The 27,992-nt window shown below is 33.9% G+C and overlaps 1 protein-coding gene across 2 annotated transcripts; it reads left to right on the forward strand.

The window, feature by feature from the left end:
* Positions 1-283: 283 nt before the first annotated feature.
* LOC105333344 (S1 RNA-binding domain-containing protein 1) lies at positions 284-27,425 on the forward strand. 2 transcript variants are annotated; one of them, XM_034470245.2, is made up of 18 exons: positions 284-489; positions 5,424-5,541; positions 6,516-6,654; positions 9,135-9,231; positions 10,171-10,333; positions 10,495-10,700; positions 11,385-11,542; positions 13,753-13,837; positions 15,387-15,479; positions 17,128-17,219; positions 17,409-17,491; positions 17,595-17,701; positions 17,917-18,087; positions 20,013-20,066; positions 26,307-26,465; positions 26,564-26,649; positions 26,745-26,840; positions 27,092-27,425. In XM_034470245.2, exons 1-18 carry the CDS (start codon positions 287-289, stop codon positions 27,349-27,351), a joined length of 2,370 nt encoding a protein of 789 aa, XP_034326136.2. In that variant the 5' UTR covers positions 284-286; the 3' UTR covers positions 27,352-27,425. The 2 variants fall into 2 exon arrangements, with proteins under 2 accessions (XP_034326136.2, XP_065945117.1); XM_066089045.1 differs by lacking the exon at positions 15,387-15,479.
* The last annotated feature ends 567 nt before the right edge of the window (positions 27,426-27,992 follow it).

Here is a 27,992-nt window from a genome sequence, read left to right on the forward strand (position 1 = left end):
GTTTTCATGTAACATTGATTTTGATTGTTCTCTCAATTATTTATTTAATTTTTTGGTGTAAAATCTAATGTACATAACATTTGTATCACTGATCATATTTTTCATATAAAAATCGCATTTTTAAATTGCACATATATCAGTTCGAAGTTCCTCCAAATAGCTTTCGAATTTCCTCCCAATCGTTTACCGATCCCGATGGAAAGTTGGTTCACGCATGCGCACATCCTGGTTATAGTGCCTGGTTATAGGATATAAAAAGTACCCTATTCTATACCTCTTCTTTGAGATGTCCGATTTTACACCTTCGTGGGTCTTAGAAGAGCTAATCGGTGAAAGAACTCAACTTAAACAGTGGGCAGTGAAAAATGTCGTACAGATGCTTCATGATGGAGCCACTATTCCGTTTATTGCTCGATACCGGAAGGAGCAGACAGGGGGAATGGAGGTGGATAAGCTTCGCGAGATCAAAAATCAGGCAGAGGAATTAAAGTAATGACGGTCGTCTTGAAAACTCCACACAATAGTTTTCACCAATAGTCATACAACAGTGTACAGCACATTCTTAGAAAAGGCCAACAGGTTTTTACTTTTCGAGGAAAGTGTATGCAAACTGTACTGTAGATTAATCACAGGGATTGGTTGTTGGATAGTGAATTTCTTAATTATTTGTTCCCGAAGAGAAAAGTACTTTTTTTAATGTACATTGAATACACTTTTTTAACATGACTGAAACGGGGGGTTTCAGTGTATTTATTTAATGCTATACACAGAAATACACATAAGATTACCAATTTTAATCAATTTTTTCTTCGGGAACAAATAATTAAGAACTTCACTATTCAACAACCAAGCCCCTGTGAGATTAATTTGTCATTACTCATAAATTATTGCTCCATCAAACTCGCGTTAGACCCATGACAGGTACTCATTAATCAAACGTATAATGCTTAAATACAACTTTTTTAAAATTAATGATCATATATTAGACATACTTAAAAAAGGCTAGCGGATTTTCTCTTTTTCGTGGAAATTTTATGCACATGGATCATGAAAACAGGATATAAGGATAATATAGCATGTATAATATAAACTAATATGGAGTTGTTATTGTATTATTAAACATGCTAAATTTTGGTCAGTATTGGTCGGTAAAAAAAACCCTGTGATTATTGAACATACTCTGATTCATAACTCAAGCCTCGGAATCTCTTGCTATAGATGCTCTCCCAAATGAGCTGTTCGGTGTCAGTGATTGAACAGGTCTGACCATCACTTTCCTCTCCGTCATTCATTAGTGTCCTCAAAGATAAAAATCCCAGATTCTTTTCCCTGGCAGGAGTTAATCTGTACTATAAATGTGATAGAATGGGGGAAATAATGATGGACCATCTCTGGCCACCTAAACCATCACACACATACATGTATTATCAAAGACAACATCTATCAAGGAATCTTATTATCTGTCTCTTGGTCTACATCAATGTTACAAATTTTAAGCTGACATGAATTCATTAAAGCATTTGGTCGCCTTAAGAAAGTTATGGTTGGTTGCTTTCTGATCGAGGCAATCAGGTTGCACGGAATTCTAAATGCATTGTAGTAAAATGTTTGCAATATATATAGAATAAAGGAAACTACAATCAATAAATGCAAAATATACTTATTCGTTGAAAAAATTTCCAAGGTATCCATATTATTTTGCACAGATCGTGCTGCCTCACTTTGCATGCACATCGAACACATGTCGTTCATCTGCATCTTTTTGAAAACCGCAGCGGCACTACATCCAACACAGTAGATAGAAAATCCAAGAGAGTAATTACAACTTAACATCGTTTCCATAAGTATCTACAAAAATGCTCCATTTTTAGCTCACCGAGACGAAGTCGGGGGGAGCTTATGCTATACCCTCGGCGTCGGCGTTGGCGTCGGCGTCGGCGTCCGGACCTGGTTAAAGTTTTTGTTGCAGGTCCTGTATCTAAGCTATTACTTGTCCTATCTTCACCAAACTTGCATGGATGATGCATCTGGACCTACTTATGGACTTGAAAGACTTGGATGCTGAATCTGAGTCCTAAATTTCAGATGCTGGAGGAGGTTAAGGTTGTTGGACCAGGTTAAAGTTTTTGTTGCAGGTGCCCTTTGATAGCAATATCTAAGTTACTGCAGGTCCGTACTTCACCAAACTTGCATGGATGGTGTGTCTTATGATACTTATGCACCAGACAGGCTTGAGTGCTGAATCTGAGCTATAGGTTTCGGATGCTGGAGGAGGTTAAGGTTTTTGGAGCTGGTTAAAATTTTTGTTGCAGGTGCCTTTTGATAGCAATAACTAAGTTACTGCAGGTCCGTACTTAACCAAACTTGCATGGATGGTGTGTCTTATGATACTGATGCACCAGACAGGCTTGAGTGCTGAATCTGAGCTGTAGGTTTCGGATGCTGGAGGAGGTAAAGGCTTTTAGAGCTGGTTAAAGTTTTTGTTGCAGGTGCCCTCTGATGATTATATCTTAGTTACTGCTGGTCCGTACTTCACCAGACTTCCATGGATGGTGTGTCTTATGATACTGATGCACCTGACAGGCTTGAATGCTGAATCTGAGCCATACGTTTCGGATGCTGAAGGAGGTTAAGGTTTTTAGAGCTGGTTAAAGTTTTTGAAACAGGTGCCCTCTGATGATTATATCTTAGTTATTACTTGTCCTAACTTCACCAGACTTCCATGGATGGTGCGTCTTATGATACTGATGCACCTGACAGGTTTGAATGCTGAGTCTGAGCCATAGGTTTCAGATGCTGGATATGGTTAAGTTTTTTGGAACAGGTCACATGTTTAATTGATGATAGTACTTTTTCAAACTTGCATAGTTGATTAAACTGTAGTATGAATGAATCACAGAGGAAGCTTCAGATGCAGAGCTTGATCTCCATTATCAAGGATGCTAAAAAATATATCTTAGTTATTACAGGTCCTCACTTCACCAAACTTGAATGGATGGTGTGTCTTATGATACAGATGCACCTGACAGGCATGGATGTTGAATCTGAGCCATAGGTTGCGGATGCTGGAGCAGGTTAAGGTTTTAATTGCTAGTGCCTTCTGATGATGATATCTTAGTTATTACTGGTCTGAACTTCACCAAACTTGCATGGAGATGCGTCTTATGTATACTGATGCACCTGACAGGCTTGAATGCTGAATCTGAGCCATAGGTTTCGGATGCTGGATGAGGTTAAGTTTTTTTGGAACAGGTCACATGTTTTATAGATGATAGCTTGCATAGTTGATTTAACTATATTATAAATGAAACGCAGAGGTTGCTTCAGATGCAGAGCCTGATCTCCATTATCAAGTATGCTAAAGAAATCTCCTACCTCACTCAAACCTGCTCGATAGATAGATGTATTTGTTGATAAATGATATAACATGATTCCTATTATATAATATTGTATGATATGAAACAGTATTGTTTGATATGATACAATATGATATCATATGTTATATTATAAAAAGTTATACGATACGATATGATATTGTATCAATTATTTTTTTAAATTTTATGATATGATATTGTATCATGATATTGCTATGTATAGTATTGTATATTATGATACAATATTGTATAATATTATATTGTTTTTTTAATTTATTATTTTATCACATGATACAATTACATAAGATATTGCAAAATATTATATTGTATCCTATGATACAATATTGTATATTCTATGATATTGTATCATACAATATTGTATAATATGATATTGGTTTCTGTAATATAGAATAATATCACATGAAATTGTATAATATGATACTGTTATATTAATATAATATCGTATCATACGATATTGTTTAATATGATATTGTTTTATAATATGATATATTATCACATCACATGAAATTGTATTGTATGATATTGTAAAATATATTATTGTATCATATGATACAATATGTATAATATAATATTGTATTATATAATATTTTACTTTATCATATAAAATTGTATCATTTGATATGATACAATGTTGTATCAAATAATATTGTACAGTGCATCATATGGTACAATATCATATTATGTATCAAAAATGATACAGTATCATACAATATCATACTATATTATACAATATAATATCATAAGTTTCAATGTTATGATGTAATATGTAATATGATATTGTAATATAATACTATATTGTTTTATATTTTATGATATTGTATTATTTGATCAAATACAATAACGTATAACACAATACAATGTCATATCATACGTTACAATATCATATCTCATCATTGATTATTATGGTATTTTATTGAATTATATGATATATGTTGTAAATATGATAGGATGCAATATTTAATTTTATATTATTGTATTGATTAACATATGAACATATGATTAGCATACAACTTTTTAACAGATGATATACGATATTGTGTCAAAACAGAATCCATGAATATCCAAGATCATGAAGTATGATTTTCATTTAATATGATAAAGGTGGTCTCATAGAGGTGAAGTCTCATAAGGGTGATGTCTCGTCTCGGTGAGCTTTGTAATCTGTGATTACCTATGTTTTAAATCGACATTGCTCAATCTGCCACAGTTTGAGAATGTGCGATGTGATAACTTATTGAGGAAAACAGTGTACAATTATCAAAGATTTTTTAAATATATGTGCCTGGATTTCAGTCTGTCTTGATTTTTCGTTCATTGGATATTCCTTGTCATTGCAGTGGTTGTCATTTTTTTCTTTTCAGAATTTTCATCCAATGTAACATGTTCGGGTGTATGAAATACCTGAATGTGGTGAAGCATGAATAGTGCTATTGGCCTTATATAGGGGGTGTGTAGCGATGAGCAGAACAATAGAAATCGACAAGTAATATAGGGGTAGTTGGAGATAAAATGGAAATAATGCGTATTTATGAATTCATGTCAGCTTTAACTACAGCTAAATTTAGGCGTGAAAGGCCTGAACTTGCTATCATTTCTGTGTACAGCTTGCACTGTATGCATCAAGGGCATACATTTTTGCAAAAATTTATGTAGGAAATGTTTCCATTTTATTATTACTATCTGCTAATTCCCACTGAAAGAATTATTACCAATAATTGATATTTTTCTACTAAAATAATGGTGGGTTTAAGGTTGCTTGCTTGCATTTACTGTTTTAATTAAGCTCTTCTTAAGCTCTTCTGTCATGTGTTTGCCACTGTTTGGTCACTTTGTGATATGTATCCAAACATTACACTTGTACATAACATGGCCAGGTTAAATGAAAACTTATCACACATTGAAAATTTTAATTACTTAATTTACATGTACATATGTACAACAATTAGTATATTGAATTAAAATTCATAGAGTAGCTATTTCAAATATTTTGATTGATTTGTAATATAACTTTTAGTTTCATTTATAAAGGGTTGTTCAACAGAAGATCTTTACAGTGTTAACGGGCCTACAGAAGCAAAACAAACTTAACACGCAAATCCAGAGAAGTATTCGGCAAGCAGAGTCCCTAACTGAAGTGGAGGATTTGGTAAGAAAGTACATTGTACTTGTAATACATTCTTGAATGCAATGCTACACTGAGTCTCATTGTACTGAATGTACTTTGATTCGAAGGATTTTAAATGTTTATGCAGTCAAACTCTTTTGATATGATTATGGATATAACCAAATTATAAATATAACTGAGTTTTTTGGATTCTCTACCCAATTTTTAACCGGGTTTTCCAAAGGAAAAATCTAGTTATTGAAATAGTGAAAATGGCTGTCAAGCAGATGGGTGGCTGCAAAAAAAAAGGGTACCCTTGTTGTATGGATAACTCCACCTACATTTTTTCAAGAAAGGAAGTTGTTTTTTTTGCAGATCAATTGTACATATATTAGAGGTGTGCATATTGCTAGGATTTTGATTTCTGATAATTTTTGAAAAAAATACCAGCTGTTGAACTTCTCATTTTTTGGCAAAATATTGTGTATAGGGTACCCCTATTGTTCTGATAACTCCTCCTACGGTTTTCAAGATTGGAAGTTGTTCATTTGCAGATAAATTGTACATATATCAGAGGTGTGCATATTGCTAGGATTTTGTTTGTTTGATTTAAGAAAACAAAATGTTAATTATTAGAAACATTCCAGCCTGCTTTGTTCGCTTAGATTTGATCAGCATTGACTTTAGTTACATATCATTTACAGCATATTTTGTTATCTCAGCACTCTACCATAAACATTATCCCCTTACTATCATTCTTAAAATTTTCATGTGTAGTTCCTTTCTCGTTTTTCCATTCTTGAATAGATAGCAGCGAGGTCACCAATGACTTCACTGTGACTTGACGTAACAGACGTATTCCGACAACATCAGACTTTAGTGTGACAGGACATCAGACTTAAGCGCAGACAATCAGACTTTAACATGACCATCGGAGTTTGGCTTGACCATCTGGCTTTGGAGTCTTACATATCTATTCCAGTAGTCTGATTCTTCATTTGTCTTTAACTCTTCAGTATGCACCATACAAGCCAGGTCATAAAGGAACACTAGCGGAGAGAGCGAGAGCCTTAAATCTGGAACCTGTGGCCATGGCCTGCATCCAGAACTCAGGGAATGTGAACCTCAACAAACACATTAAATTGGGTGTCAAGGGTAAGATGAAAAGCATCAATAACAGCTTATATCATTTCTTGATTCCTTTCTTTTAAGATTAAAAATTATTTGTGCATTTGCATTTTCAAATCATTGAAATAAATTTTATGTCAAGATTTCTACTGCAATTGAATAGAAGTTTGTTTTATTACTTAACAAGGTTAACCCTTGCTTTGCAATTAATGTAATTATTTTTTGCTTTTTATTGCAATCTGTTTTTGTCCCTCATCGTTTGTCATCACGTTGATCATAGGTCATAAACTTTTGATTATTTTTAGCTCTTCTCTAAAACCACATTATCAATTTCAACCAAATTTGGCATATAGCATCTTTGGATAAAGGGGAGTAAAATTTGGAATTCAAGGCCCCTGCGCCCCCCCCCCCCCCCCCACCTTGGGCTTGAGGGGTGGGGCTAAAACCATTAAAATTAATAAGATCTTTTTTAAAAAAATTTTCTTTATTCCTGGACATCAAGCAGTCAAACTGCTGGCATGATTGAAATAAGCATTGAGCTCTCTACCATTATTGTGAAATTCATGGCCCTAGGGTCAGGGGTTGTGGTGCTAGGGTGGGTCTCTAAGAATTATATAGTAAAAATGCAACAATTTAAAAAAAATCTTCTCCTCTTTTCCTGTGTTGTTAGCCAATGAGCTAAGTACATAATTATGATGTGGAAGAATGCCGCTTCCAAAATTGTGAATTTCATAGCCCTGTGTATCAGGGGTTCTGGTGTTAGGACAGGGCTCTTATGATAACTGTAAACCAACATTTAAACTGTTTTAACTCAATTTGAAAGTAGTTCGCCATTGTTGCTCAGGAGAGCAATGTGGCCCATGGACCTCTTGTTATGTATAGTATTGAATATTATGATACAATATTGTATGATCTGATATTAATATATATTATTGTATCACATGATAGTGTTTCATATAATATTGTATTATATCACATAATATTGTATGATGAAATACAATGTTGTATCAAATTATATTGAACTTTATGAATCAAATCATAGCATGTATCATATATGATACAATATCATACAGTACACTATCAAATTGTATCATACAATATAATATCATATGTTAAAATTTTGTGATTTATTATGTGATATGATATTTTATCATGTGATACTATATTGTTTAGTAAATATTATGATATGTATTTTGTATAATAAATATTATAATATGTATTATATGATGAAATACAATAATGTTTTACTCAATACCATACCAAATCATATTATATGATACAATATTAAATCATGATACAATGTCATATCATATGTTACATCATCATATTGTATCATTATTTATTGCAGTATTATATTGTTTCATATGATCTATATTGAATAGTATCATAGAATGCAATATTATATTTTATATTATTGTATTGATAAATGTTGTATCTTACAATACTGTATTTAATGACCATATGATAATCAAACTATTTTTAACATATGATACAGGATATTAAGTACAATATCCATGAAAATCTAAGATCATTAAAGGCCGAGGTTTTTTACCGGGTGGTTTACCTCAAGTAAGTTCAGGTGGGGGTGGAGCCTATATCAATAAAGGTGTGAAGCCCCGAGGGAAACACACTCGCTTGTGTATATATGTCTATATACAAGCAAATTGTCGATTGTTGAGATGAATATAAAAGACATGGCCAAAATCTTTCATTTGTTTAAACAAGTTTCTGACGGGATCTAGTGAGAGTTTATCGCAATGTTTTATGCAATATGTTATCATCGTACCGTACTCAAATACTAATGCAACATTTATACAATATACGTTTGTATTACTTCTCCGATCAGCTGCTAAAGTACACATGATTCTACCTGCTGCGCATGTTCCATAGTTGTCTGTACTTGTTTCTTCTCCGGTTTCGGCTCGTGAAAATTCTCATAGAAATATGATAACTAAAGTTATAAATCATGGACTAAATAATTGATTTAATTTAATTCTGTATTCTCAATTATTTACAAACATCTTTATTAAGAAAAGAAAGTTCTCATAGATGATCGGTGCCATGTGATTTTGACAGATGATCAGCGCGTTTGGTGTGGTACATAAACCAAGAACGAGTAAATTTTTAATTCATTTCTTTCACTTTTTTCAAGAGCAGAAAATTTAATTTAATTTAATTGCTGTCAACAGTAGTTTCTTTTGATTCTAAAGACATGACGTTTTATAGTCACGGTATCCATCAAAAGACAAAAGTTAATCGCACGAGCGGCATGAGCGCTAGACATGGTATACACAGGACGAGTAAACGAATGTCAATCATTTTATAACATCCAATCTGAGGCCTCAATTCAGTTGATTGACAGGGGCACATTGACCAGGTAAATTTGAAGGCAGTGCTTATCTCTCGGTCCTTATCTATGATTTTTTATATATTGTGGTAAAGGTGGTCTCAAAAAGATGATGCCTCGTCTCGGGGAGCTTTGTAATCTGTGATTACCTATGTTATAGGACTGTCATCAGAGAAAGAAGTTCAGACAGGAATACAACATATCATAGCGGACCTGATTCACCGAGATGACAGTGTCATCAAAGTTGTCAAGGATCTGTGAGTACACGAACTTCTAATGTCCATGAAATTACATACAAGATTCTAGTATTTATTTATTTATGTATTTAAGAAATAAACAGCAATTTAAAAAGTTCATTGGGATATGTATTTGGTTGGTCACATGATCAAATCCTGTGAAGCCAGGAGGGCTTCTCAGAAGGTTTGATCATATACCAACCAAGTTCATATCCCGGTGAACTTTTTAACATTGCTGTTTATTACTTATATTAACGTCTGAGAATGGCAAATAGTTAAAATTATGGATAAGCGCGTGTGATTATCATTGTGACGTCATGAAAAAATTCAAACAGAATTGAACGTTTTCGCTATTCTGGAGGTTCATATAAGGAAACACATTTGCAAATGTAAATGTTGAAAGTTACATGATGTAATTTTACAAAATCTGTAAAAATATATGCCAGGCCCAGTGATTTTTTACAACCAATTTAAGTCCAAATTTAGACCTTTTCCCCTTGCAAATTTTGCAGATTTTACCCAGCCAAATCTGTACTTTTTCCCCCCATGAAGTATTTTTGATTCTAAATAGTTTGAGAGAACACTATCAAAATTTTTATATATAATTTATCACAATGTTCAATTGATTGAATTTAAATAAATCAGTTTTGCTAGTTTTCTTTATAGCTTATTAATATGAATTACTGATATGACAAGTGTTTTCCAGTTTGAAAGCCACAGGCCCCTTTTTAAAAGCCGAAAAATCATTGCCAGCAAATACTGGTATTTATGAAATCACAATATCACTTCAGAATATCCTCACTACTGATTCAAGGTTTAAACAGAGGATTATGTATCGGTATCAATCAGGTGAATGTCATCGCCTGTGGACATTTTCCGCCCATTGTTTACTATCGTAAAGTTTTAAACAGCTGCTTTCTCCTTTCAGTAGTTGAATGATGAGATTTTTCATTTTTTTAGATGTAAAACAAATGGGATATTGATTGAGTGCAGCAAATTTGTGACCTCAAAAAAGTTGAGTGCCAAAACCTTGGAGAAAGCTCAAAAGGCTCAACAGTCCAGTTACAAGTTCGAAAATTATTTTGAATTCAAAGGTTCCTCCAGAACTATCAGACCGCATCAGGTACTGATTCGCCTGATTTAATTATTTTATATTTGTTTGAAAAGGTTTATTCAATGAATAACTTGTTTTACAAAGTGGTTATAAAAATTTAAATCATAAAGCTGGACATGATTACCCATCCAAACGTTCTCTTTATAGCTGATTTAGAATAATTCATACAGGTACTGGCAATAAACAGAGGTGAGGAGCAAAAAATCCTTACAGTGAAATATACCATCCCAGAGAGTATACGACAAAAGTTTAATTATACTGCAGAGAAAAAGTATTTGCGATTTGAATGTAAAGGTTCAGTCAGGGGTTTGATGCTGCGAGCGATTGACGACTGCTGGTCTAGACTTGTCCAACCTCAGATCATCAGACAAATCAGGTGATTAGTGAAATCAAATAAATCAAAAGCTTCACAGACAATTGTTCTATTGTGTATGATATTTTGATTGTACAAAAATGTGTGTCCTTTTTAAAAGTTAAAAATCACTTAAAGGTATATTAACTATTTTTACTGTAAAGTATTGTGTATAATATGCACTCGTGTATAATACGCACCCCCCAAAAGTTGACCAAAAAACGACGAACAAACAGCAGGTTTTATTTATAATACGCACCCAAAACATGGCAAAATCAACAGCCGCCATTTCCACCAAAACTATGAGGATAAATATTTCAATACATGGAAATAAAACCAAGAATAAGGTATTTCTGATGCAGTAGATTTAGTATACACTCGTACAACTTGCATAACACGCTATATCGGCAGTCATTACTCCCGTGGTATCAAGAATCACGGCTTGAAAAAATGGGGTAAAATTTTAGTCCTATACATGTACAACATGCACCCCCCACTTTTGATAAAATTTTGGCTGACAAAAAGTGTGTGTTATAGACGCGACATTACGGTAAGTTAAAATCTAAGAATTGAATTGCAGTTGAAACTCTTTCTCTAGATCTAAGCAAAAACAAAACTGATGTTTAGATGCCATTTAGTTTATCCAAGTTATATTATAATTTTCAATCTACTTACTGATGAAATAAGAAGTATATGTATATTTTACAGATTTGAGCTTACTAAGTCTGCCCAGAAATCCTCAATTGATGTGTTTTCTTCCAATCTACGCAATCTGCTTTTGTCAGCTCCTGTAAAAAGCCATTCCATTCTTGGAATAGATCCAGGCTTTCGAAATGGCTGTAAATGTGCAGTCATTTCTCAGACAGGTATACAAGTTATAATATACATATAAATTCTTATACATTTAGATTGAACAATACATGTATACTGTAACTTGTTTTGTACAATGATATCACAAAATCACAGATACATGTATAGCGAACTCATGTGGGGTACTGTACTACATTTTTAGCCCACCTGAGCCGAAAGCTCAAGTGAGCTTTTCTGATCAAAATTTGTCCGTTGTCTGTCGTCGTTGGCATTGGCGTTGGCGGCATTGTCGTTGTAAACTTTTCACATTTTCTTCTTCTTCTCCAGAACCACTGGGCAGATTTCAACCAAATTTGGCACAAAGCATCACTGGGTGAAGGGGATTCAAGTTTGTTCAAATGAAGGCCCACTCTCTCTTTAAAGGGGAGATAATTGAGAATTATTGAAAATTTGTTGGTATTTTTCAAAAATCTTCTTCTCAAAAACTATTCGGCCATAAAAGCTTAAACTTGTGTGGAGGCATCCTCATGTAGTGTAGATTCAAGTTTGTTTAAATCATGATCCTCGTGGGTAGGGTGGGGCCACAATAGGGGGATCAAGTTTTTCAAAGGAATATATAGAGAAAATCTTTTAAAATCCTCTTCTCAAAAACTATTAGGCCAGGAAAGCTCAAATTAAAATGGAAGCATCCTCCGGTAGTGTATATTCAAGTTTGTTCAAATCATGGTCCCCGAGGTAGGGTGGGGCCACAATTGGGGGATAAATTTTTATACAGGGATATATAGAGAAAATCTTTAAAAATTTTTTTTTTAAAAACTATTAGGCTGGGAAAGCTCAAATTTTAGTGGAAGCATCCTTAGATAGTGTAGATTCAAGTTTGTTCAAATCATGGTCCTTGGGGGTAGGGCGGGGCCACAATGGGGGATAAATATATAGAGAATATCTTTAAAAATCATCTTCTCAAAACTATTAGGCCAGGAAAGCCCAAATTTGAGTGGAAGCATCCCCAGATTGTATAGATTCAAGTTTGTTTAAATCATAGTCCCAGGTACAGTGAGGCCACAATGGGGGATGAATTTTTACATAGGAATATATAGAGAAAATCTTTTAAAAAACTATCAGGCCAGAAAAGCTTAAACTTGTGTAGAGGCATGCTCGGGTAGTGTAAATTCAAGTTTGCAAAATCATAGTCCCTGGGGGTAGGGCGGGGCCACAATGGGGGGGGGGATCAAGTTTTACATAGGAATATATAGAGAAAATCTTTAAAAATCTTTTTCTCAAAAACTATTAGGCCAGGAAAGCTCAAATTTGAGTGGAAGCATCCTCAGATATTGTAGATTCAAGTTTGTTCAAATCATGGTCCTTGGGGGTAGGGCGGGGCCACAATGGGGGAATGGATTTTTACATAGGAATGTATTGAGAAAATCTTTAAAAATCTTTTTCTCAAAAACTATTAGACTAGGAAAGCTCAAATTAAAATGGAAGCATCCTCAGATAGTGTAGATTTAAGTTTGTTCAAATCATGGTCCCTGGAGGTAGGGTGGGGCTACAATTGGGGGATAAATTTTTATACAGGGATATATAGAGAAAATCTTTCTTTTTTTTTATAATTTTTTAAAACTATTCCCTGGGGGTAGGGTGGGGCCGCAATGGCGGGTTGAATTTTTACATAGGAATATATAGAGAAAGTCTTTAAAAATATTCTGGGAAAGTTTTCAGCCCAAAACCCAGTACTTTGTGTGAAAGTTCAGGTTACTGTGGAATCATTAATTTTCGTGGGGACCAATATTCGTGGATTGCTGAAATTTTACAGCTTCGTGGGGACGTAATTTCGTGTATTCTCTCAAACATACAAAGGAGATATGACTTTATTACCCTAATTTATTAATTCGTGGAGGATGTTAATTCGTTGATGAGAGTTACCCACGAATTCCACGAAAATTGAGCCACCACGAAATCTAATGATTCCACAGTATGCAGATTTAAGTTTGATGAAACCATATGATTCCCTAGAGAAGAGTGGGGCCACAAAATGGGGGGGGGGGGGTATATACAGACCCTGAAACGTGCTACTACACCAGTTGCACGGTTCGTTCGTTAGGATTAGAGAAAAATCTTCTTAGAGGCACAACAACAAAAGGGGCTTGGTAACAATGTCATGTCAAAATTGTTTGTTAAAGAAATCTGATGTACATGTACCAGTAACAAATTTTTTGTTAAAGGAATTTCAGACAAGGTAATGTTTTAAGCCTTTTTATTTCTTCAGGTCAAGTTCTGTACACAGATGTAGTGTATTTACACTTTGCTCCAGAGATGAAGAAAAAATTGCAAGAGACAGTAAAAAAATTCAGGTTTTTAGCTCACTTGAGCTAAAAGCTCAAGTGAGGTTTTTTGAACACATTTTGTCAATTGTCTCTCTGTCTGTCCATCTATCTGTCTGTCTGTGTGTCTGTCTGTCAGTCAGTCTGTCTGTCCGTCCGTAAACTTTTCCCATTTTCAACATCATCTCAACAACCACTGTGACAATTTCAACCAAACATGGCACAAATCACCCTAAGGCAAAGGGAATTCAAAGTTGTGAAAATTAAGGACCATTCCCTTTGCAAGGGGAGATAATTGAGAATTATTGGAAAATTTTGAAAATTTTTCAAAAATTATCTTCTCTAGAACCATTTAGCCATATGCGTTGGAATGGGGGGGGGGGGGGGGGGCTTTTTTTGCAAAGTTAGACCTAACCATTAGGAATATAGCATCAGGTTCAGCCCCCCACTATTTCTCGCAGCAAACAAAATAGTTCCAAAGATTGAAATATTCGAAAATTGGAGTTAGAGTAAAAGGTATACTAGCCCCCAAAGAAGGGAGGGCCTATTGCTTTACTGCTGTCCGTCTGTCTGTCGGTCGGTATGTCGGTTGGTCGGTCCACCAGCAGTTTCTGTTTATTTTCTTTGCAGAGGACAAACATATTGAAATTTGGTATACAGGTTTATCATGATGATATCAGGGTCCAGAGCTATGCCCCTTGGACGTAGAAAAATTCCGACAATTTGCAGTTTCTGCTCATTTTCTTCACAGAGGATGAACATAGTGAAATGAGTTTTTGTATACAGGTTTTTCATGATAAAATCTAGGTCAAGTTCGATATTGGGTATGATCGAGCAATTTTCGACAGAGTTATGCCCCTTGGATGTAGAAAAATTCCATTTATTTGCAGAGTATGTTCATTTTCTTTGCAGAGGATGCACATAAAGATGAAATTTGGTTTACAGGTTTATCAAGATTATATCCTGGTCAAGTTTGATTTTGGGAACAATTGAGCAATTTTTGAGTTTTGCCCCTTGGACTTGGAAAAATTCTATTTATTTGCAGTTTTCGTTCATTTTCCATTTTGCACATATTGAAATGAAATATGGTATACAGATTAATTATAATAATATCTAGGTCAAGTTCGATATTCGGTATGATTGTGTAATTTTCTACAGAGTTATGCCCCTTGGACTTCCAATGATTTGCAGTTTACGTTCATTTTCCTTGTAGATGTTTCCAAGGGAGGGGGGCATAAGTGTTTCACAAACATCTCTTGTTTGTTTTACGACTCCATTAAGCTGATTTTATCATGCTATTGTTGCTCAAGTGAGAGATGTGGCCCATGGGTCTCTTGTTTGTGTAACCATATAGAGAATAATGAATGGAAAAATGATTTTTTGTGGAATATTAATTGAAGTTAATGGCTAGATGTTTGAAAGGCAAAATATGCAATAAAAATTAGGCGCCATAAATGTACTGAAAAAAAAGATAATTCCCTAATTTAGTACATGTATTTATAACATCTGCATAAGAGTATTTTGCATAAATTGCAGAATGGTGAAATATTCTGGTAATAACAAACAAGATTGGTTGTAGATGTAAATACATAGCTCTGGGAAATGGAACAGCTTGCAGGGAAACTGAAAAAGTCTTAACAGATGTTGTGAAAAATTCATCAGCTAAGTATTGGTGTGAAGCTCTTTCAAATTATCAAATCATAAGTGAACATCTTTCTCAGTAAAGTGACATATATTCACCTAACCTCAGGATCATGAAATAATTTCAGACTGAAGTTAAAATTTCAGTCAGTCATAAAATAATTGTTTATCAAAAAATGACAATGATTTTTATTTTACAATGTTGTATCAAGATACTTTTATTATTCCTTTGCGCAACTTGTTTTGAGGTGGATATAGCATTGCTGCTGTAAATTGAGTGTGTATGGTAAAGTCCTAATTAAACGCTAGGAATTGATATCCACGTAAAATCACGAGAAACACGTAGATTTTAAAATCTTGCTTTTATTTTTTGGACAGATGAAAACTATTTGGAATTATGATAAAAATTCGACTTTCGCAATTTTAAATTCTCACGATTAGATGCAAAACTGTTTAATCACAATATTAAGTACTTGCATAAAGTAATTTATTAAGGAATCTACAGTATATATGTATGTGTCTCTATTTTTAGCTTTTTAGCAAAATTCAAAGAAAACACTCTCATAAATGTTCATCAACTTTTGTACACTTCGTCATCATTTGAAAAGGACTAACCCTATCGAAGACAATGAAATTTTTTTGAATAATCGTAAAAAACCCCAAGTTAAAACAGGAATTTTATGTACGACTTGCCGATATTCAAATCTAATAAAGACAAAAAACAAACGTTTTGTAGTAATGTAAGGTTAGAAGATTGCTCATTGTTAAAAGTTGAAGCGGGCAAGAGATTAAAGTTGTCCGATTTACATAGAAACAAGCAGTCGAATTTTGTATAATTTTTCTCATATCACTTATAATAGAAATAGTCCAAAGTTCTGAAGAGACTTTGATATCGCACATTTATCACCGGAAAATTGTTTCATATTAATGATAGCTGCATATCTACTACAATGGGTTGACATAGGACAAACAATAGAATTGTCCATCAGAGCAGACTATAAACAGCTCTTCAGCTACGTTTCATAATAATATATGCGAATTGTTTATAACAATGAATGTCATTAAATGAATCTAAATTATTAAAATTTAAAGTATATGTATTATGTTTCTGCTAGGAATAGGAAAACTGTTGGGATGAAGTAGATATTATGAATTCAAAGTGGTTTTAAGAATATTAATACTTGTGTCATTTTTATTCTGATCTGATACATTAACGTGTATTTTCTTAAATTATGCATTCCCTCCTACAATAATTCATGTTGCGAGGGGATGCTCCACTTAGCAGTGCCCTTGTTAGCATCTCATTTTTGTCTGTGTTTTAATCACAGGCACTTGTTTCTGAGAAAAAAATTTACCCTTTAGTATAATAATAACATTATTATTATACTATAGGGTAATTTTTTTCTCTCAGAAAACCTGGTTTTAATCAAGAAATATTAAGACAGTGTACAATTTTTGACTTTAGTATGTCCAAGATTGCTTTATGATCCTGGGGCCTTTTAGTAAATTTTGATGCTATATATACATGTAGTATCAATCGATTAGAATACTCTAGATAGATTTCATTTTAATTCTCCTAAGCTTTTGAGAGAATATTAAACATTATCATTATGCATTAATTGTTTAAAAAGAACACTGCTGCGAAATTGATTGTGATGTTGAAATGTGTCTACTTTTAGCATTGTCAAAGAAGATGGAGCTTCCATCTACAGCTGCTCAGACCTAGCAAAAGCAGAACTCCCTGACCTTGACCTTACCTTGAGAGGCGCAGGTACAAATTCTCAGTTTGCAGGTCCTTTAATTTATTATATTGTCCAAATATTTTAAGAAGATTTTTCAGAAAAATTTTGTATTTTTAATGCTCACACAAAGAAAAGAATTGTTTGATTATTAAATAATAAGTTATACAAGAAAATATGTTATGATTAGGTTATATTAAAAGTGCATTGTTCCTTTGAAGTTTCCATTGCCAGACGATTATTGGACCCCTTGGCTGAATTGGTGAAGATCGAACCTAAACACATAGGTGTAGGCCAATACCAGGTCAGGTTAATTATTACAAGTTCTTTGAAAAACAAAAAATTATGCATATCTTCAGGGTAAGATAAACCAACAGAGGTACGATAAATTTCTTTAATGCTTGCAGCATGACATACCAGAGAGTCAGCTGAAAGTGGCACTGGACTCGGTGGTGGAGGAGTGTGTCAGCTTTGTGGGGGTGGATCTAAACACGGGCAGTGAGGCTCTGTTAAGGTGAGGAAGAAGTGAACCTCTCTCTCAGCATCACAGTAATTTCTTGAAGGACGCCTCTGCTGCTGATCTACTCCACCACCTCATTTAGAAATAGTGCACTTTATGCTGATAATTAGAAATAAATCTTGATATTATAATAGAATTCAGTTTCTATGTAAAAATCTTAATGTTTAAGCTGAGGCAGTAATAGATTTTATAATTGGTGTTTGTTGTAGGAGAGTGGCGGGATTAAATCTGACAAAAGCCAAGAGTGTGGTTGAAAGACGCGAAAAAAAGGGTCCTTTCACCAACAGAAACCAGCTGAAGTTAATTAAAGGATTTGGGGAAAAATCTTTTCAGCAGTGTGCAGGATTTCTACGAGTAAATCACTCAAATTTTGTTGTAGAGTAAGCATAAAGGTTTATTTCTGTGTTTAGTTTGGCAGTAAATCCAAATAGATATAAAATTTTTTAGCTCACCTGAGATGAAAGCTTAAGTGAGCTTTTCTTATCACATTTTGTCTGTTGTCTGTCTGTTCATCTGTCTATCTGTAAACTTTTCACATTTTCAACATCTTCTCCAGAACCACTGGGTCAATTTCAACCAAACTTGGCAAAAAACACCCTAAGGCAAAGGGGATTCAAACTTGCTTGAATGATGCGTTATATGATCTGCAATGCTGAATCTGAGCCATAGGTTTGGGATGCTGGAGGAGGTTGGATGCATGGATGATGCGTTTTATGATGCTGAATCAATGCTGAATCTGAGGTTTCGGATGCTGGATGAGTTTAGATTTTTTTGGAACAGGTCACATTTGTATTAGATAATAATACAATTTCAACTTGCGAAGTTAATTGATTTATGTATATTATATATATTATACAATATAATATCATATGTTTTAATATTGTGATGAATTATATGATATCATAATAATTGTATCATATAATAATACTTTGTTTTCCCTCGGACTGAAATGTCACACTTTCATTGGATTAAACATGGCACGTGATTGCCTCATATATCTCTATGTAGGTTCTTTGAGGATTTATATTAGGCAATATGACCGTCATTGGCCGCCGCCTCACCTATTCATCTCGATATATCATATTATTTAACACAGAAATCGTGTTCAGTAAGTCCTTAAAATATTTAGAGTAGTTGCCCTTTGGAATTATTTTTAAATTAGAGTAGTTGCCCTTTGAATATTGACGTCACATTGTTATGTCTGGAGCAGAGCAAAATGGCAGTCGAAATTTGCTCAAATCTCTGCAGAGGTTTAAAATTGAATAGCAACAAAACATTGTAAGTAATATGGGTGAAGCGAAGATTTTTTAAGTGTATTTGAAAGGTGGTATTGATAATTTTAAAGAGTTTAAATGAGTTTAACTGGACGAGATGTAAGGCATCTTGTACATGGCTTTGCGTAGATCACCGCTTATTTGTGAATGAATATGTCGCTTGATAGTCCTCGGGAAAACAAAACACTTATTAGGTTAGTTACTGACTCACTACGGAAATATATTGGGTTGATCAATCTCATAGACGGCTCGGCTTCGCCTCGCCATCTATGAGATTGACCAACCCAATATATTTCCGTAGTGAGTCAGTAACTAACCTAATAAGTAATAATATTATTAGTATGATTATCATACAATTTTTAACAGATGATATTCAATATTGTGTCAAAACAGTATCCATGGATATGCAAGATCATAAAGCATGATTTTCATATAATATGATAAAGGTGGTCTCATAAAGGTGATGCCTCATACAGGCGCGATGCCTCGTCTCGGTGAGCTTAGTAATCTGTGATTACCTATGTTTTAACATATTATCATATCTTCATGCCACACTAAAGTGGCATGAAGATTTTTGGTCCAGTGGGAGCTCTGTGATAAACGATATTGTGTTAAAACAGTATCCATGAATATCCAAGATCATTATATATAATATGATAAAGGTGGTCTCATAAAGGTGATGCCTCGTATGGGCGATGCCTCGTCTTGGTGAGCTTTGTAATCCATGATTACCTATGTTTGATGATTTTTAATAAAAATACACATGTGAAAGAAGTAAAGTTGAAATCGATGAAATAGAAAATTCCAAGATGTCTTCATTGACAAATTATCCTTTTTCTCTCATAAATGTTTACAGGAATGAAAACAAAAATCTTACAGAGATTTATGATGGAAAATGTTTTACTAATAAGCATTTTAGGGCTTTTCAAATACATGATTGTATGTTGAAAACAAGTGTTTAAAAAAACCCATATATTTCTTTTCGAGATAAATATGTTACCATCTGTTTATCTAATAAATTTGCATTGTAGTGTGACAGAGGACATGCCTGAATCCCCATCACTGGCAATTGGAGACCAAGAAACGTATGTACATGCTTGGCTGGCTTTATCTAATATGTTCCTTACAACCAGGATATTTTAGCATCAGCATTTTCCAGGTCAAGCACCAGGCTGGCGAGCAGATAGATATTAGTAGCAATCATGCAAGAATTTCTTCTCAAGGTGTGCATCATACACCTTTGCCCTTATGTATACTTTTTCAGTGGTCAAACAAGTTTTTTACTCTCATGTGTTACATCTACATGTATTTAAGGTCAGACGACACGTTCCTCAATTTTATATAATATTTTCCAGGAATTTGTTAATGGTTTACTTCTACTCTGACAAGCTTTCTTGCAAAAAATTAGGATACCTTACCAGGCATTTCTGCAAAATACTAGAGAATGCAATTTCCTATACAATCTTATTGAAAATACACTTGAATTGCTGATATAGAAATAAATAAATAATACAGCACAGCGAAATTCCCTATATTGGGCCGGGCTTTGAACTCACAATCTCTAGTAGAACCCACGCTCCTGGCAGAGAGCGGCCACGTCTCTAACCACTCGGCCATCTACTAGGGATATATCGATATAATATACAAAAAGATGTTTGAGGAACGTGTCGTCTGATCTTAAAGACCAGGGACGTATATAAATACTAACTATACTGTTATATATGTCTCTGTAAAGACTGAACATTTTACCGGATGGTAAATCTCAGGTGAGGGTGGGGCTTATTTTATAAAGGTGTGAAAGCCTCCGGGGCTTGCAGTCTACATGTAACAGTGTACGCTGCTGTTCTCTATACACAGGTAGCAAATTAATACACGAAATAAATAGTTAGTCAGAACTTATCTTAGTTGGAATGGTGTCTTCCAACTTAGCTAAAAATCTGAATTTTTAATTAAATAAAAAAATAGCAGGCAATTTTTAAGATTATATGTTTAAAATAGAGAAAAAAATTATTTAGATACTTGTAATAGAAGGAAATTTTAATAATTAAAAATGGTTTGTTCTATGATTGATCATAACTAAATTTTATTTTATGTAAAATTACTCATTATTCATTCTTTTGAGGAGAAGAAAAACAGACTTAGTTGCATCAAAGTTTATTTTAAATACAATCATAGTCAACAACAAACTCTGTTTAGCAGTATAACTTATTTCGAATATCATATACATGTACATAAACATTTTAGCATGTAAGTTTTTGTCTTTTATATATATTAATGATATTGCTGATGGCATATTTGATAACATTAGATTATTTGCTGAAGATACATCTCTGTTTGCCATTGTTGATAATGACATAATTACCCCTTCTATGTCCCTTATTGGGGATCTTGAAAAAATAAAAATGATATGGTCCAAATTTTTTGATTTTAATAGGGAAAAAAACGAACGATTAATGTTAATTTTACACGAAAGCTGAGGATTTATCTCATCATACAGCATACAGTTTTGCTATGGTGGTGATGATATAAAAAAATCAAATGCTCATGTACATTTTGGACTAGTCTACATTTTCAGGCTGATGAAACTTGGACTAATCATATATATAACAAATATACATGAAAAGGCTGAAATGTTGAATGTACTTAGATTACTGAAACATGTCATAGATAGAAATTCCTTGATAAAAATTCATTTTGCTTTTATGCTTGAAAAGGTAGAAACTGCAGGAATTATCATTGGGCTTAGAGTTACTAGTAATTCATCTAGATCATGTTTGTATGATAGACTGGGCTGGGAACCATTATATCTTAGAAGAACACAGCATAAACTACATGTAATGTACAAGATAGTTAATGGTATAGCATATGATAAAATTTAATGACAATTAAATTGAGCACTAGTTTGATTGAAGTTTCATATTCCTATCTGTTAATAGACCTGTAAAGCATCTCAATTATAATTGAAACAAAATACATGTAACTATAAATAATCTAATTAAGCCATCAATTTCTGCTGTGTGTTGTTTTTTTTAAGCAATTGCTTGCTAGGCCTATTAAATTTATTTATTAATTTTTTTTTTATTTTATTAATTTTTTATAAATTTTATTTTATTCATTCAGTTTATAAATATTAAACCTTTGAATAATTGATAGAACTTAAATCTAAATTTTTATAACACTGAAATCCATATTGTCAAGTATATGACTGTATCACAGGTGATTTGTATACGGATAGTTCACACCTAAAACAGACTATACCCAGTGCTCACTCAGGTGTGAAAATCACAATTTTAGCTAGGTGGGAATGAGAATTTCAGAATTTTAGCTATGTGGGAATAAACTGTTAGAATATCTCATTTTTCTAAATGTCCATATGAAGCAATTTTATACGGAAATGAAACCAACAGAATCATGATTCTAACAGTTGGACTGTACGGTCTTCATCAAAGTCTGTGTCGTCCGAATTTTCCCTGGTATCAGGAGAAAACGTACCCTATGAAAATCATAACTATACTATTTAATACTGTTAAATACTATTTTACACTATAAATATACAGGGATGTACATGTATGAATTTAATACTATATATTAAATATAAAGTGTTTGGACATATTAAAGTTTTCAAATGCTAAACTTTAATGCATATTTCAATGCATAAATATATACATTTTATAATTAATATCTTTATAATAATTGAAGCGACTTTTATTTTAGTACGAATGACCTGTCACAAAGTGTTATCAGTCAACTTCTCAATTTACCATTTACCGTTAGCCTTTAAAACCTATTTGAGTATCACTATGTGAGATCCCCTGATTGCCTTTTAATTAAACAGTAAAACTCGGGTTAAAGCGAAGTCCTAAGGACCAATGGAATTACTTCGTTATATCCGTAATTCGTTATATCCGTATAACGAATCCGTAATAATATCTATAGCTAATTCACTTTATATACATGTTTTCTTTCACCAGACAATAATTTTTGCTAAGTGGGGCTAAAACTTTGATACCTTTAATATTGTGAATTAAAAAAATTATGTAAAAATAAATTTATTCAAACTTTTTGAATAAGTGGTAGTGCAAACCGATTTAAACTGTAAAGAAATTTGTTATAAAGGTGTTAAATTTCATTATTATTCACCTCTACGGGACTCAAAATCAGTTCGCTATATCCGTAAATTCGTTACATCCGAATTCGTTATCCGTAAAATTTTGCAAAGGTTTGGTAAGAATTCTAGCGGGGACTCGACAAAACTTTGCTAAATCCGGGAATTCGCTATATCCGTGTTTGTACTAAACGAGTTTTACTGTAGTAATAATAAATTAAATACCTGAGCAGTTATTATTATGTAATATTATGCATTACAAGATGTTCTTATGGGGATTATTTATTTATGATAAGGATTTCATATATTTACATGTACTAAGACAGACTGTTCAATGAATTGTGTTCATATTGTGACGCGAGGCAAACTCGGCAATACAAATTTAATAGGGTACTGGTACTGTACCAGTTATCGGCTAAGACCAGTTATCGGCTAAACTGAGAGTTTGGGTTTATAGCACGCGACAATCTAAGATTTTTTAATTCAGTCGTCTTTTTCGAATAAAGAAAAGTAAATTTGCTTGAAAACTTTCTTGAATATGTTTTATACATGAGCTTCAACGATCATTGTTTACCGCTGATTTTACATCTTTGTACTTTCAGCAGTGGGGGAAGTGACGTAATAAGTTAAAAATAGAATATTACCTCTTTGTGATACGTTATTATATCCCTTCTTTGATTTGACATATAAAATCAATACATTTAACATGTATAAACAAAAGGAATTCACGAATTTCCGAGAGATTCGTAGCGCAATTGAACGCCTGATTGCACAATTATGTATTGAATAGTATACAATTTGGTGTATTACCGTATGATAATAAACGAATTATTTTATGAGTTTTGTTTATAATGTATCATTACCCCGAATACTTTAGTCTGACCTCACAAGGGGCATAATTCAAACTACATTTAGCAGAGTATAAAATCAACATGAACACAGATTTTTACTATGTTATTATCAAGAAAGCGATAACTGGTACAGTAAATCGTAAAAACTCGGCAAATTCAGGGCGTGCTTAAAAGCACAAAACAAGATGTTTTGGGTTCTAAATAATGATATAAACTAACAGATTGATAAATAAGGAGTTCGCTTTTTATAGTATGTCAAGTTTTATCCAAAAATATCAAGAAATATGGAATTACGAAAAGAAAACGTTAAATTTTAGCCGATAACTGGTACAGTGCCAGTACATGGTTTTTATTGTGAATATGATAAAATAAGTATTCCACACCGAATAACACACAGTAACACAATCTCCTTTAAATGTTGTAAAATATCAAGAACTAAATTCCAATGTAATGATATATTGACAAGAATAGATTCCTGGGTCCCCCGCCGGCCAAGCAGTATACTAGTATCGACCAAGGCTGATTTAGGAACTTGACCAAGGTATTAGTGGTACATATTGTATAAACATTTGGTATAAATTTCATGTAAATCCGTCAAAATTTGTAGGCATGAGAGCGCTTACAAGGTCAATTTTTGGATAAAAAGGAGTCATTATTGTGGTCAAAGTCCCATAACTCCAACAAAAAGTATCGACCAATGCTGATTTTCGAACTTAACCAAAGTATCAGTGGTATAAACATTTGGTATAAATTTAATGAAAATCCGTCAAAATTTGTAGGCATGAGAGCGCTTACAAGGTCAATTTTTGGATAAAACGGAGTCATTATTGTGGTCAAAGTCCCATAACTCCAACAAAAAGTATCGACCAATGCTGATTTTCGAACTTGACCAAGGTAATAGTGGTATAAACATTTGGTATAAATTTAATGAAAATCCGTCAAAATTTGTAGGCATGAGAGCGCTTCCAAAAAAATGTGACGAACGGACGCATGGACACACGGACGGACGCCCGGCATTTCTATGTCTCCGCTCTGCGTTTGGGCGGGGGACTATAAACCTTTACTTTTATTTGTAAATAAAAACCTATTCTATTTTACTATTAATTTCTGTATACGTTAAATAAAGCATGTAAAAATAAAGAATGAAATTAAACACATTTAATCCAAACTTCTTTAAATCCTAGTTATGATTTATTTACCCAAAACTTAGCAAAATCCAATTGAAATGACCAAGATAAATACCGGTGTAATAAAAGGAGTTAATATACCATCAATATTTGAATTTTACCAAACACCAGAACTTGCACCTTGGTAAATATTTCGGTGAAGTTCAGTGTAAAATTACCGATATTCAAGTTCACCGGCTACACCTTTTGAAATAATTTGGCTGCAATTGGAGAAATACTAACTAAACAATAAAAGGGGGGGGGGGGGGGATTGCTGTTTAATGTCCACGAAGCCCTCTACCAAAATTGTGAAATTCATGGCCCCTGGGTCAGGGGTTCTGGCTCTAGGGTGGGGCCAATATGGCCATATAGTAAAAATGTATTAAATCTTGAAAATCTTCTTCTCTACTCCTATATATATTTGTTAAAAATTAAATGCATGATTATGATGTCCATGAAGCCCTCTACCAAAATTGTGAAATTCATGACCCCTGTGTCAGGGGTTCAGGGTGTGGCCAATATGGCCATAATAATATATTAAATCTTAAAAAAATCTTCATCTTTACTCTCAAATGTGGGCAAAAAAACTGAATACATGGTAATGATGTCCACTAAGTCCTCTACCTAAATTGTGAAATTCATGGCTCTTGGGTCTGTCATTCAGGACATTGGGGGGGGGGGGGGGGGGCAATATAGTGTTAATGCATATGTTTCAAAATCTTCTTCTCTATTCTCACACATCTGTATGAAAAAAACGGACTTTATAATTATGTTTACCAGGAAGTCCTTACCTAAAATTTTAAATTTCATGCCCCCAGGAGTATGGGTTTTGACTCTAGGGCAGGGCCAAATTGGATTTCAGGCAGGGAGGTGGTCGTCATTACAAATTATTAATTTTTCTACTCCAGAATGAAACCCAATTAAATAAATATTTGAGACTCCTTGACAAGTTTGTGTATGGGTTATATGCTACTCAAGTAACTATTTTTACATATGCAACAGAAAAAGAGCATTTATTTATTAAGGGTAGTAAGCTATTTCAATTGAATGGAGATGAATATCAAAGGACACCTATTACCTCTCCCTTCGCTCTTAACTTGATTAAATGTATTACTTAATTTTTTTTGTTGATGATTTTTATTACACAAGCTGAAATAATTTCTAATGTATTTTTTTACATTCATCTTGACATCTTTTTTGAAGGATTTTAGTTTCTGATGATGAGCAGCCCTCCAAAGGAAAGAAAAGAAAAATCAAAACTGTCGGGGGTTCAAAGGCTGTCAAAAAGCGTTGCACTAGCTCTGATGCAGATCCTCTGGATGAAACTTGGATTCATCCGGAGTCTTATGACATTTCTTACAAGTAAACTTTTTTCTGCAGAATAAGTATGCATGGCTTTCTGTATATCACATGACAATGTTTTCTTCAAAGTTTAATGTTCTAACACAATATGATTTCAGATTGATGGATCACATAGGAATAAAGCCATCCGAACTTGGTCGAGACAGTGCTATTGAACGGGTCAAGGCATATAAAAAGAATCATAGTGAGTATACCAAACTAATGGGGACTGCCCTTACATGTAGAACCATCAGAAAGTACCGGTACATGTATTTATGGATACTTTGTCTATTTCAACAGGTGTGCAAGAATTAAATCAAGATATTCAAGTGGGAGAGCCTACAATTCAGCTTATATTGGATGCATTTCTTCAGCCTTGTGGATATGACATCAGAGGTACAATGTACATTTGACTGGAAAGTAATAAAAATTCTACCCCTTCAATAGTTTTTTTTAACATAAAACAACATAAAGCTTACATTTAATTTTGTGTTCAAACTTGTGAAATTCAGTAGAACATAGCACACTTTTTTTCAGGTCCAGGAAAATCTTATGAAAATGGATGAAAAATGAATGAAATAAATATCTTTGATCCATTTAGAAACAATTTACCAAATAAACATTCATTTACTGGTAATATCTTGTAGAAAAAGAAATGCAGCCCCTGTTTAAGGAGGGAATTCGAGATATTGCTAGCCTGAGGGAGGGTACCAGACTGACTGGGAAAGTGACCAATGTGACCCATTTTGGAGCCTTTGTGGACATAGGAGTGGGCAGGGATGGACTTATTCATAATTCCAACATGAAAAGGACTGATTTACAATTAGGTCATAGAGTGGAGGTCAAGGTCATTAAGATGGATAAAGCAGGAAATAGGATTGGTTTAAATCTAGAGCACAAGTTGTGAAAGAAGTATTTAAATATCATCCTGCTTCGTTGTGCAATAACCATGAAATTTAACATGATTCAATTTAATTTTGTTCATTATACCCCCCGCAAACAAAGTTTGGGGGGGTATATAGGAATCACCTTGTCCGTCCGTCCGTCTGTCCGTCTGTCTGTCTGTCTGTCTGTCTGTCTGTCCGTCTGTCTGTGCAATCGTGTCCGGTCCATATCTTTCTTATGGAGAAACATTGGAAGTTCTTACTTCACACAAAGATTGCTTATGACCTAAGGGTGTGTCATGACCTTGACCCAAGGTCATTCGGGCAAGGTCAAGGTCACTGGCAGAAAAAGTGCAAAATTCGTGTCCGGTCCATATCTTTCTTATGGAGAAACATTGGAAGTTCTTACTTCACACAAAGATTGCTTATGACCTAAGGGTGTGTCATGACCTTGACCCAAGGTCATTTGGGCAAGGTCAAGGTCACTGGCAGAAAAAGTGCAAAATTCGTGTCCGGTCCATATCTTTCTTATGGGGAAACATTGGAAGTTCTTACTTCACACAAAGATTGCTTATGACCTAAGGGTGTGTCATGACCTTGACCCAAGGTCATTTGGGCAAGGTCAAGGTCACTGGCAGAAAAAATGCAAAATTCGTGTCCGGTC

Source organism: Magallana gigas, chromosome 6 (genome assembly GCF_963853765.1).
Source record: "Magallana gigas chromosome 6, xbMagGiga1.1, whole genome shotgun sequence".
NCBI lineage: Eukaryota > Metazoa > Mollusca > Bivalvia > Ostreida > Ostreidae > Magallana > Magallana gigas.

Coding starts and splice junctions, on each gene's coding strand:
- LOC105333344 (XM_034470245.2), top strand. CDS start 287: ATGTCCGATTTTACACCTTCGTGGGTCTTAGAAGAGCTAATCGGTGAA. Junction 6,655..9,134: donor CATTAAATTGGGTGTCAAGG/GTAAGATGAAAA, acceptor CCTATGTTATAG/GACTGTCATCAGAGAAAGAA. Junction 10,701..11,384: donor CAGATCATCAGACAAATCAG/GTGATTAGTGAA, acceptor TATATTTTACAG/ATTTGAGCTTACTAAGTCTG.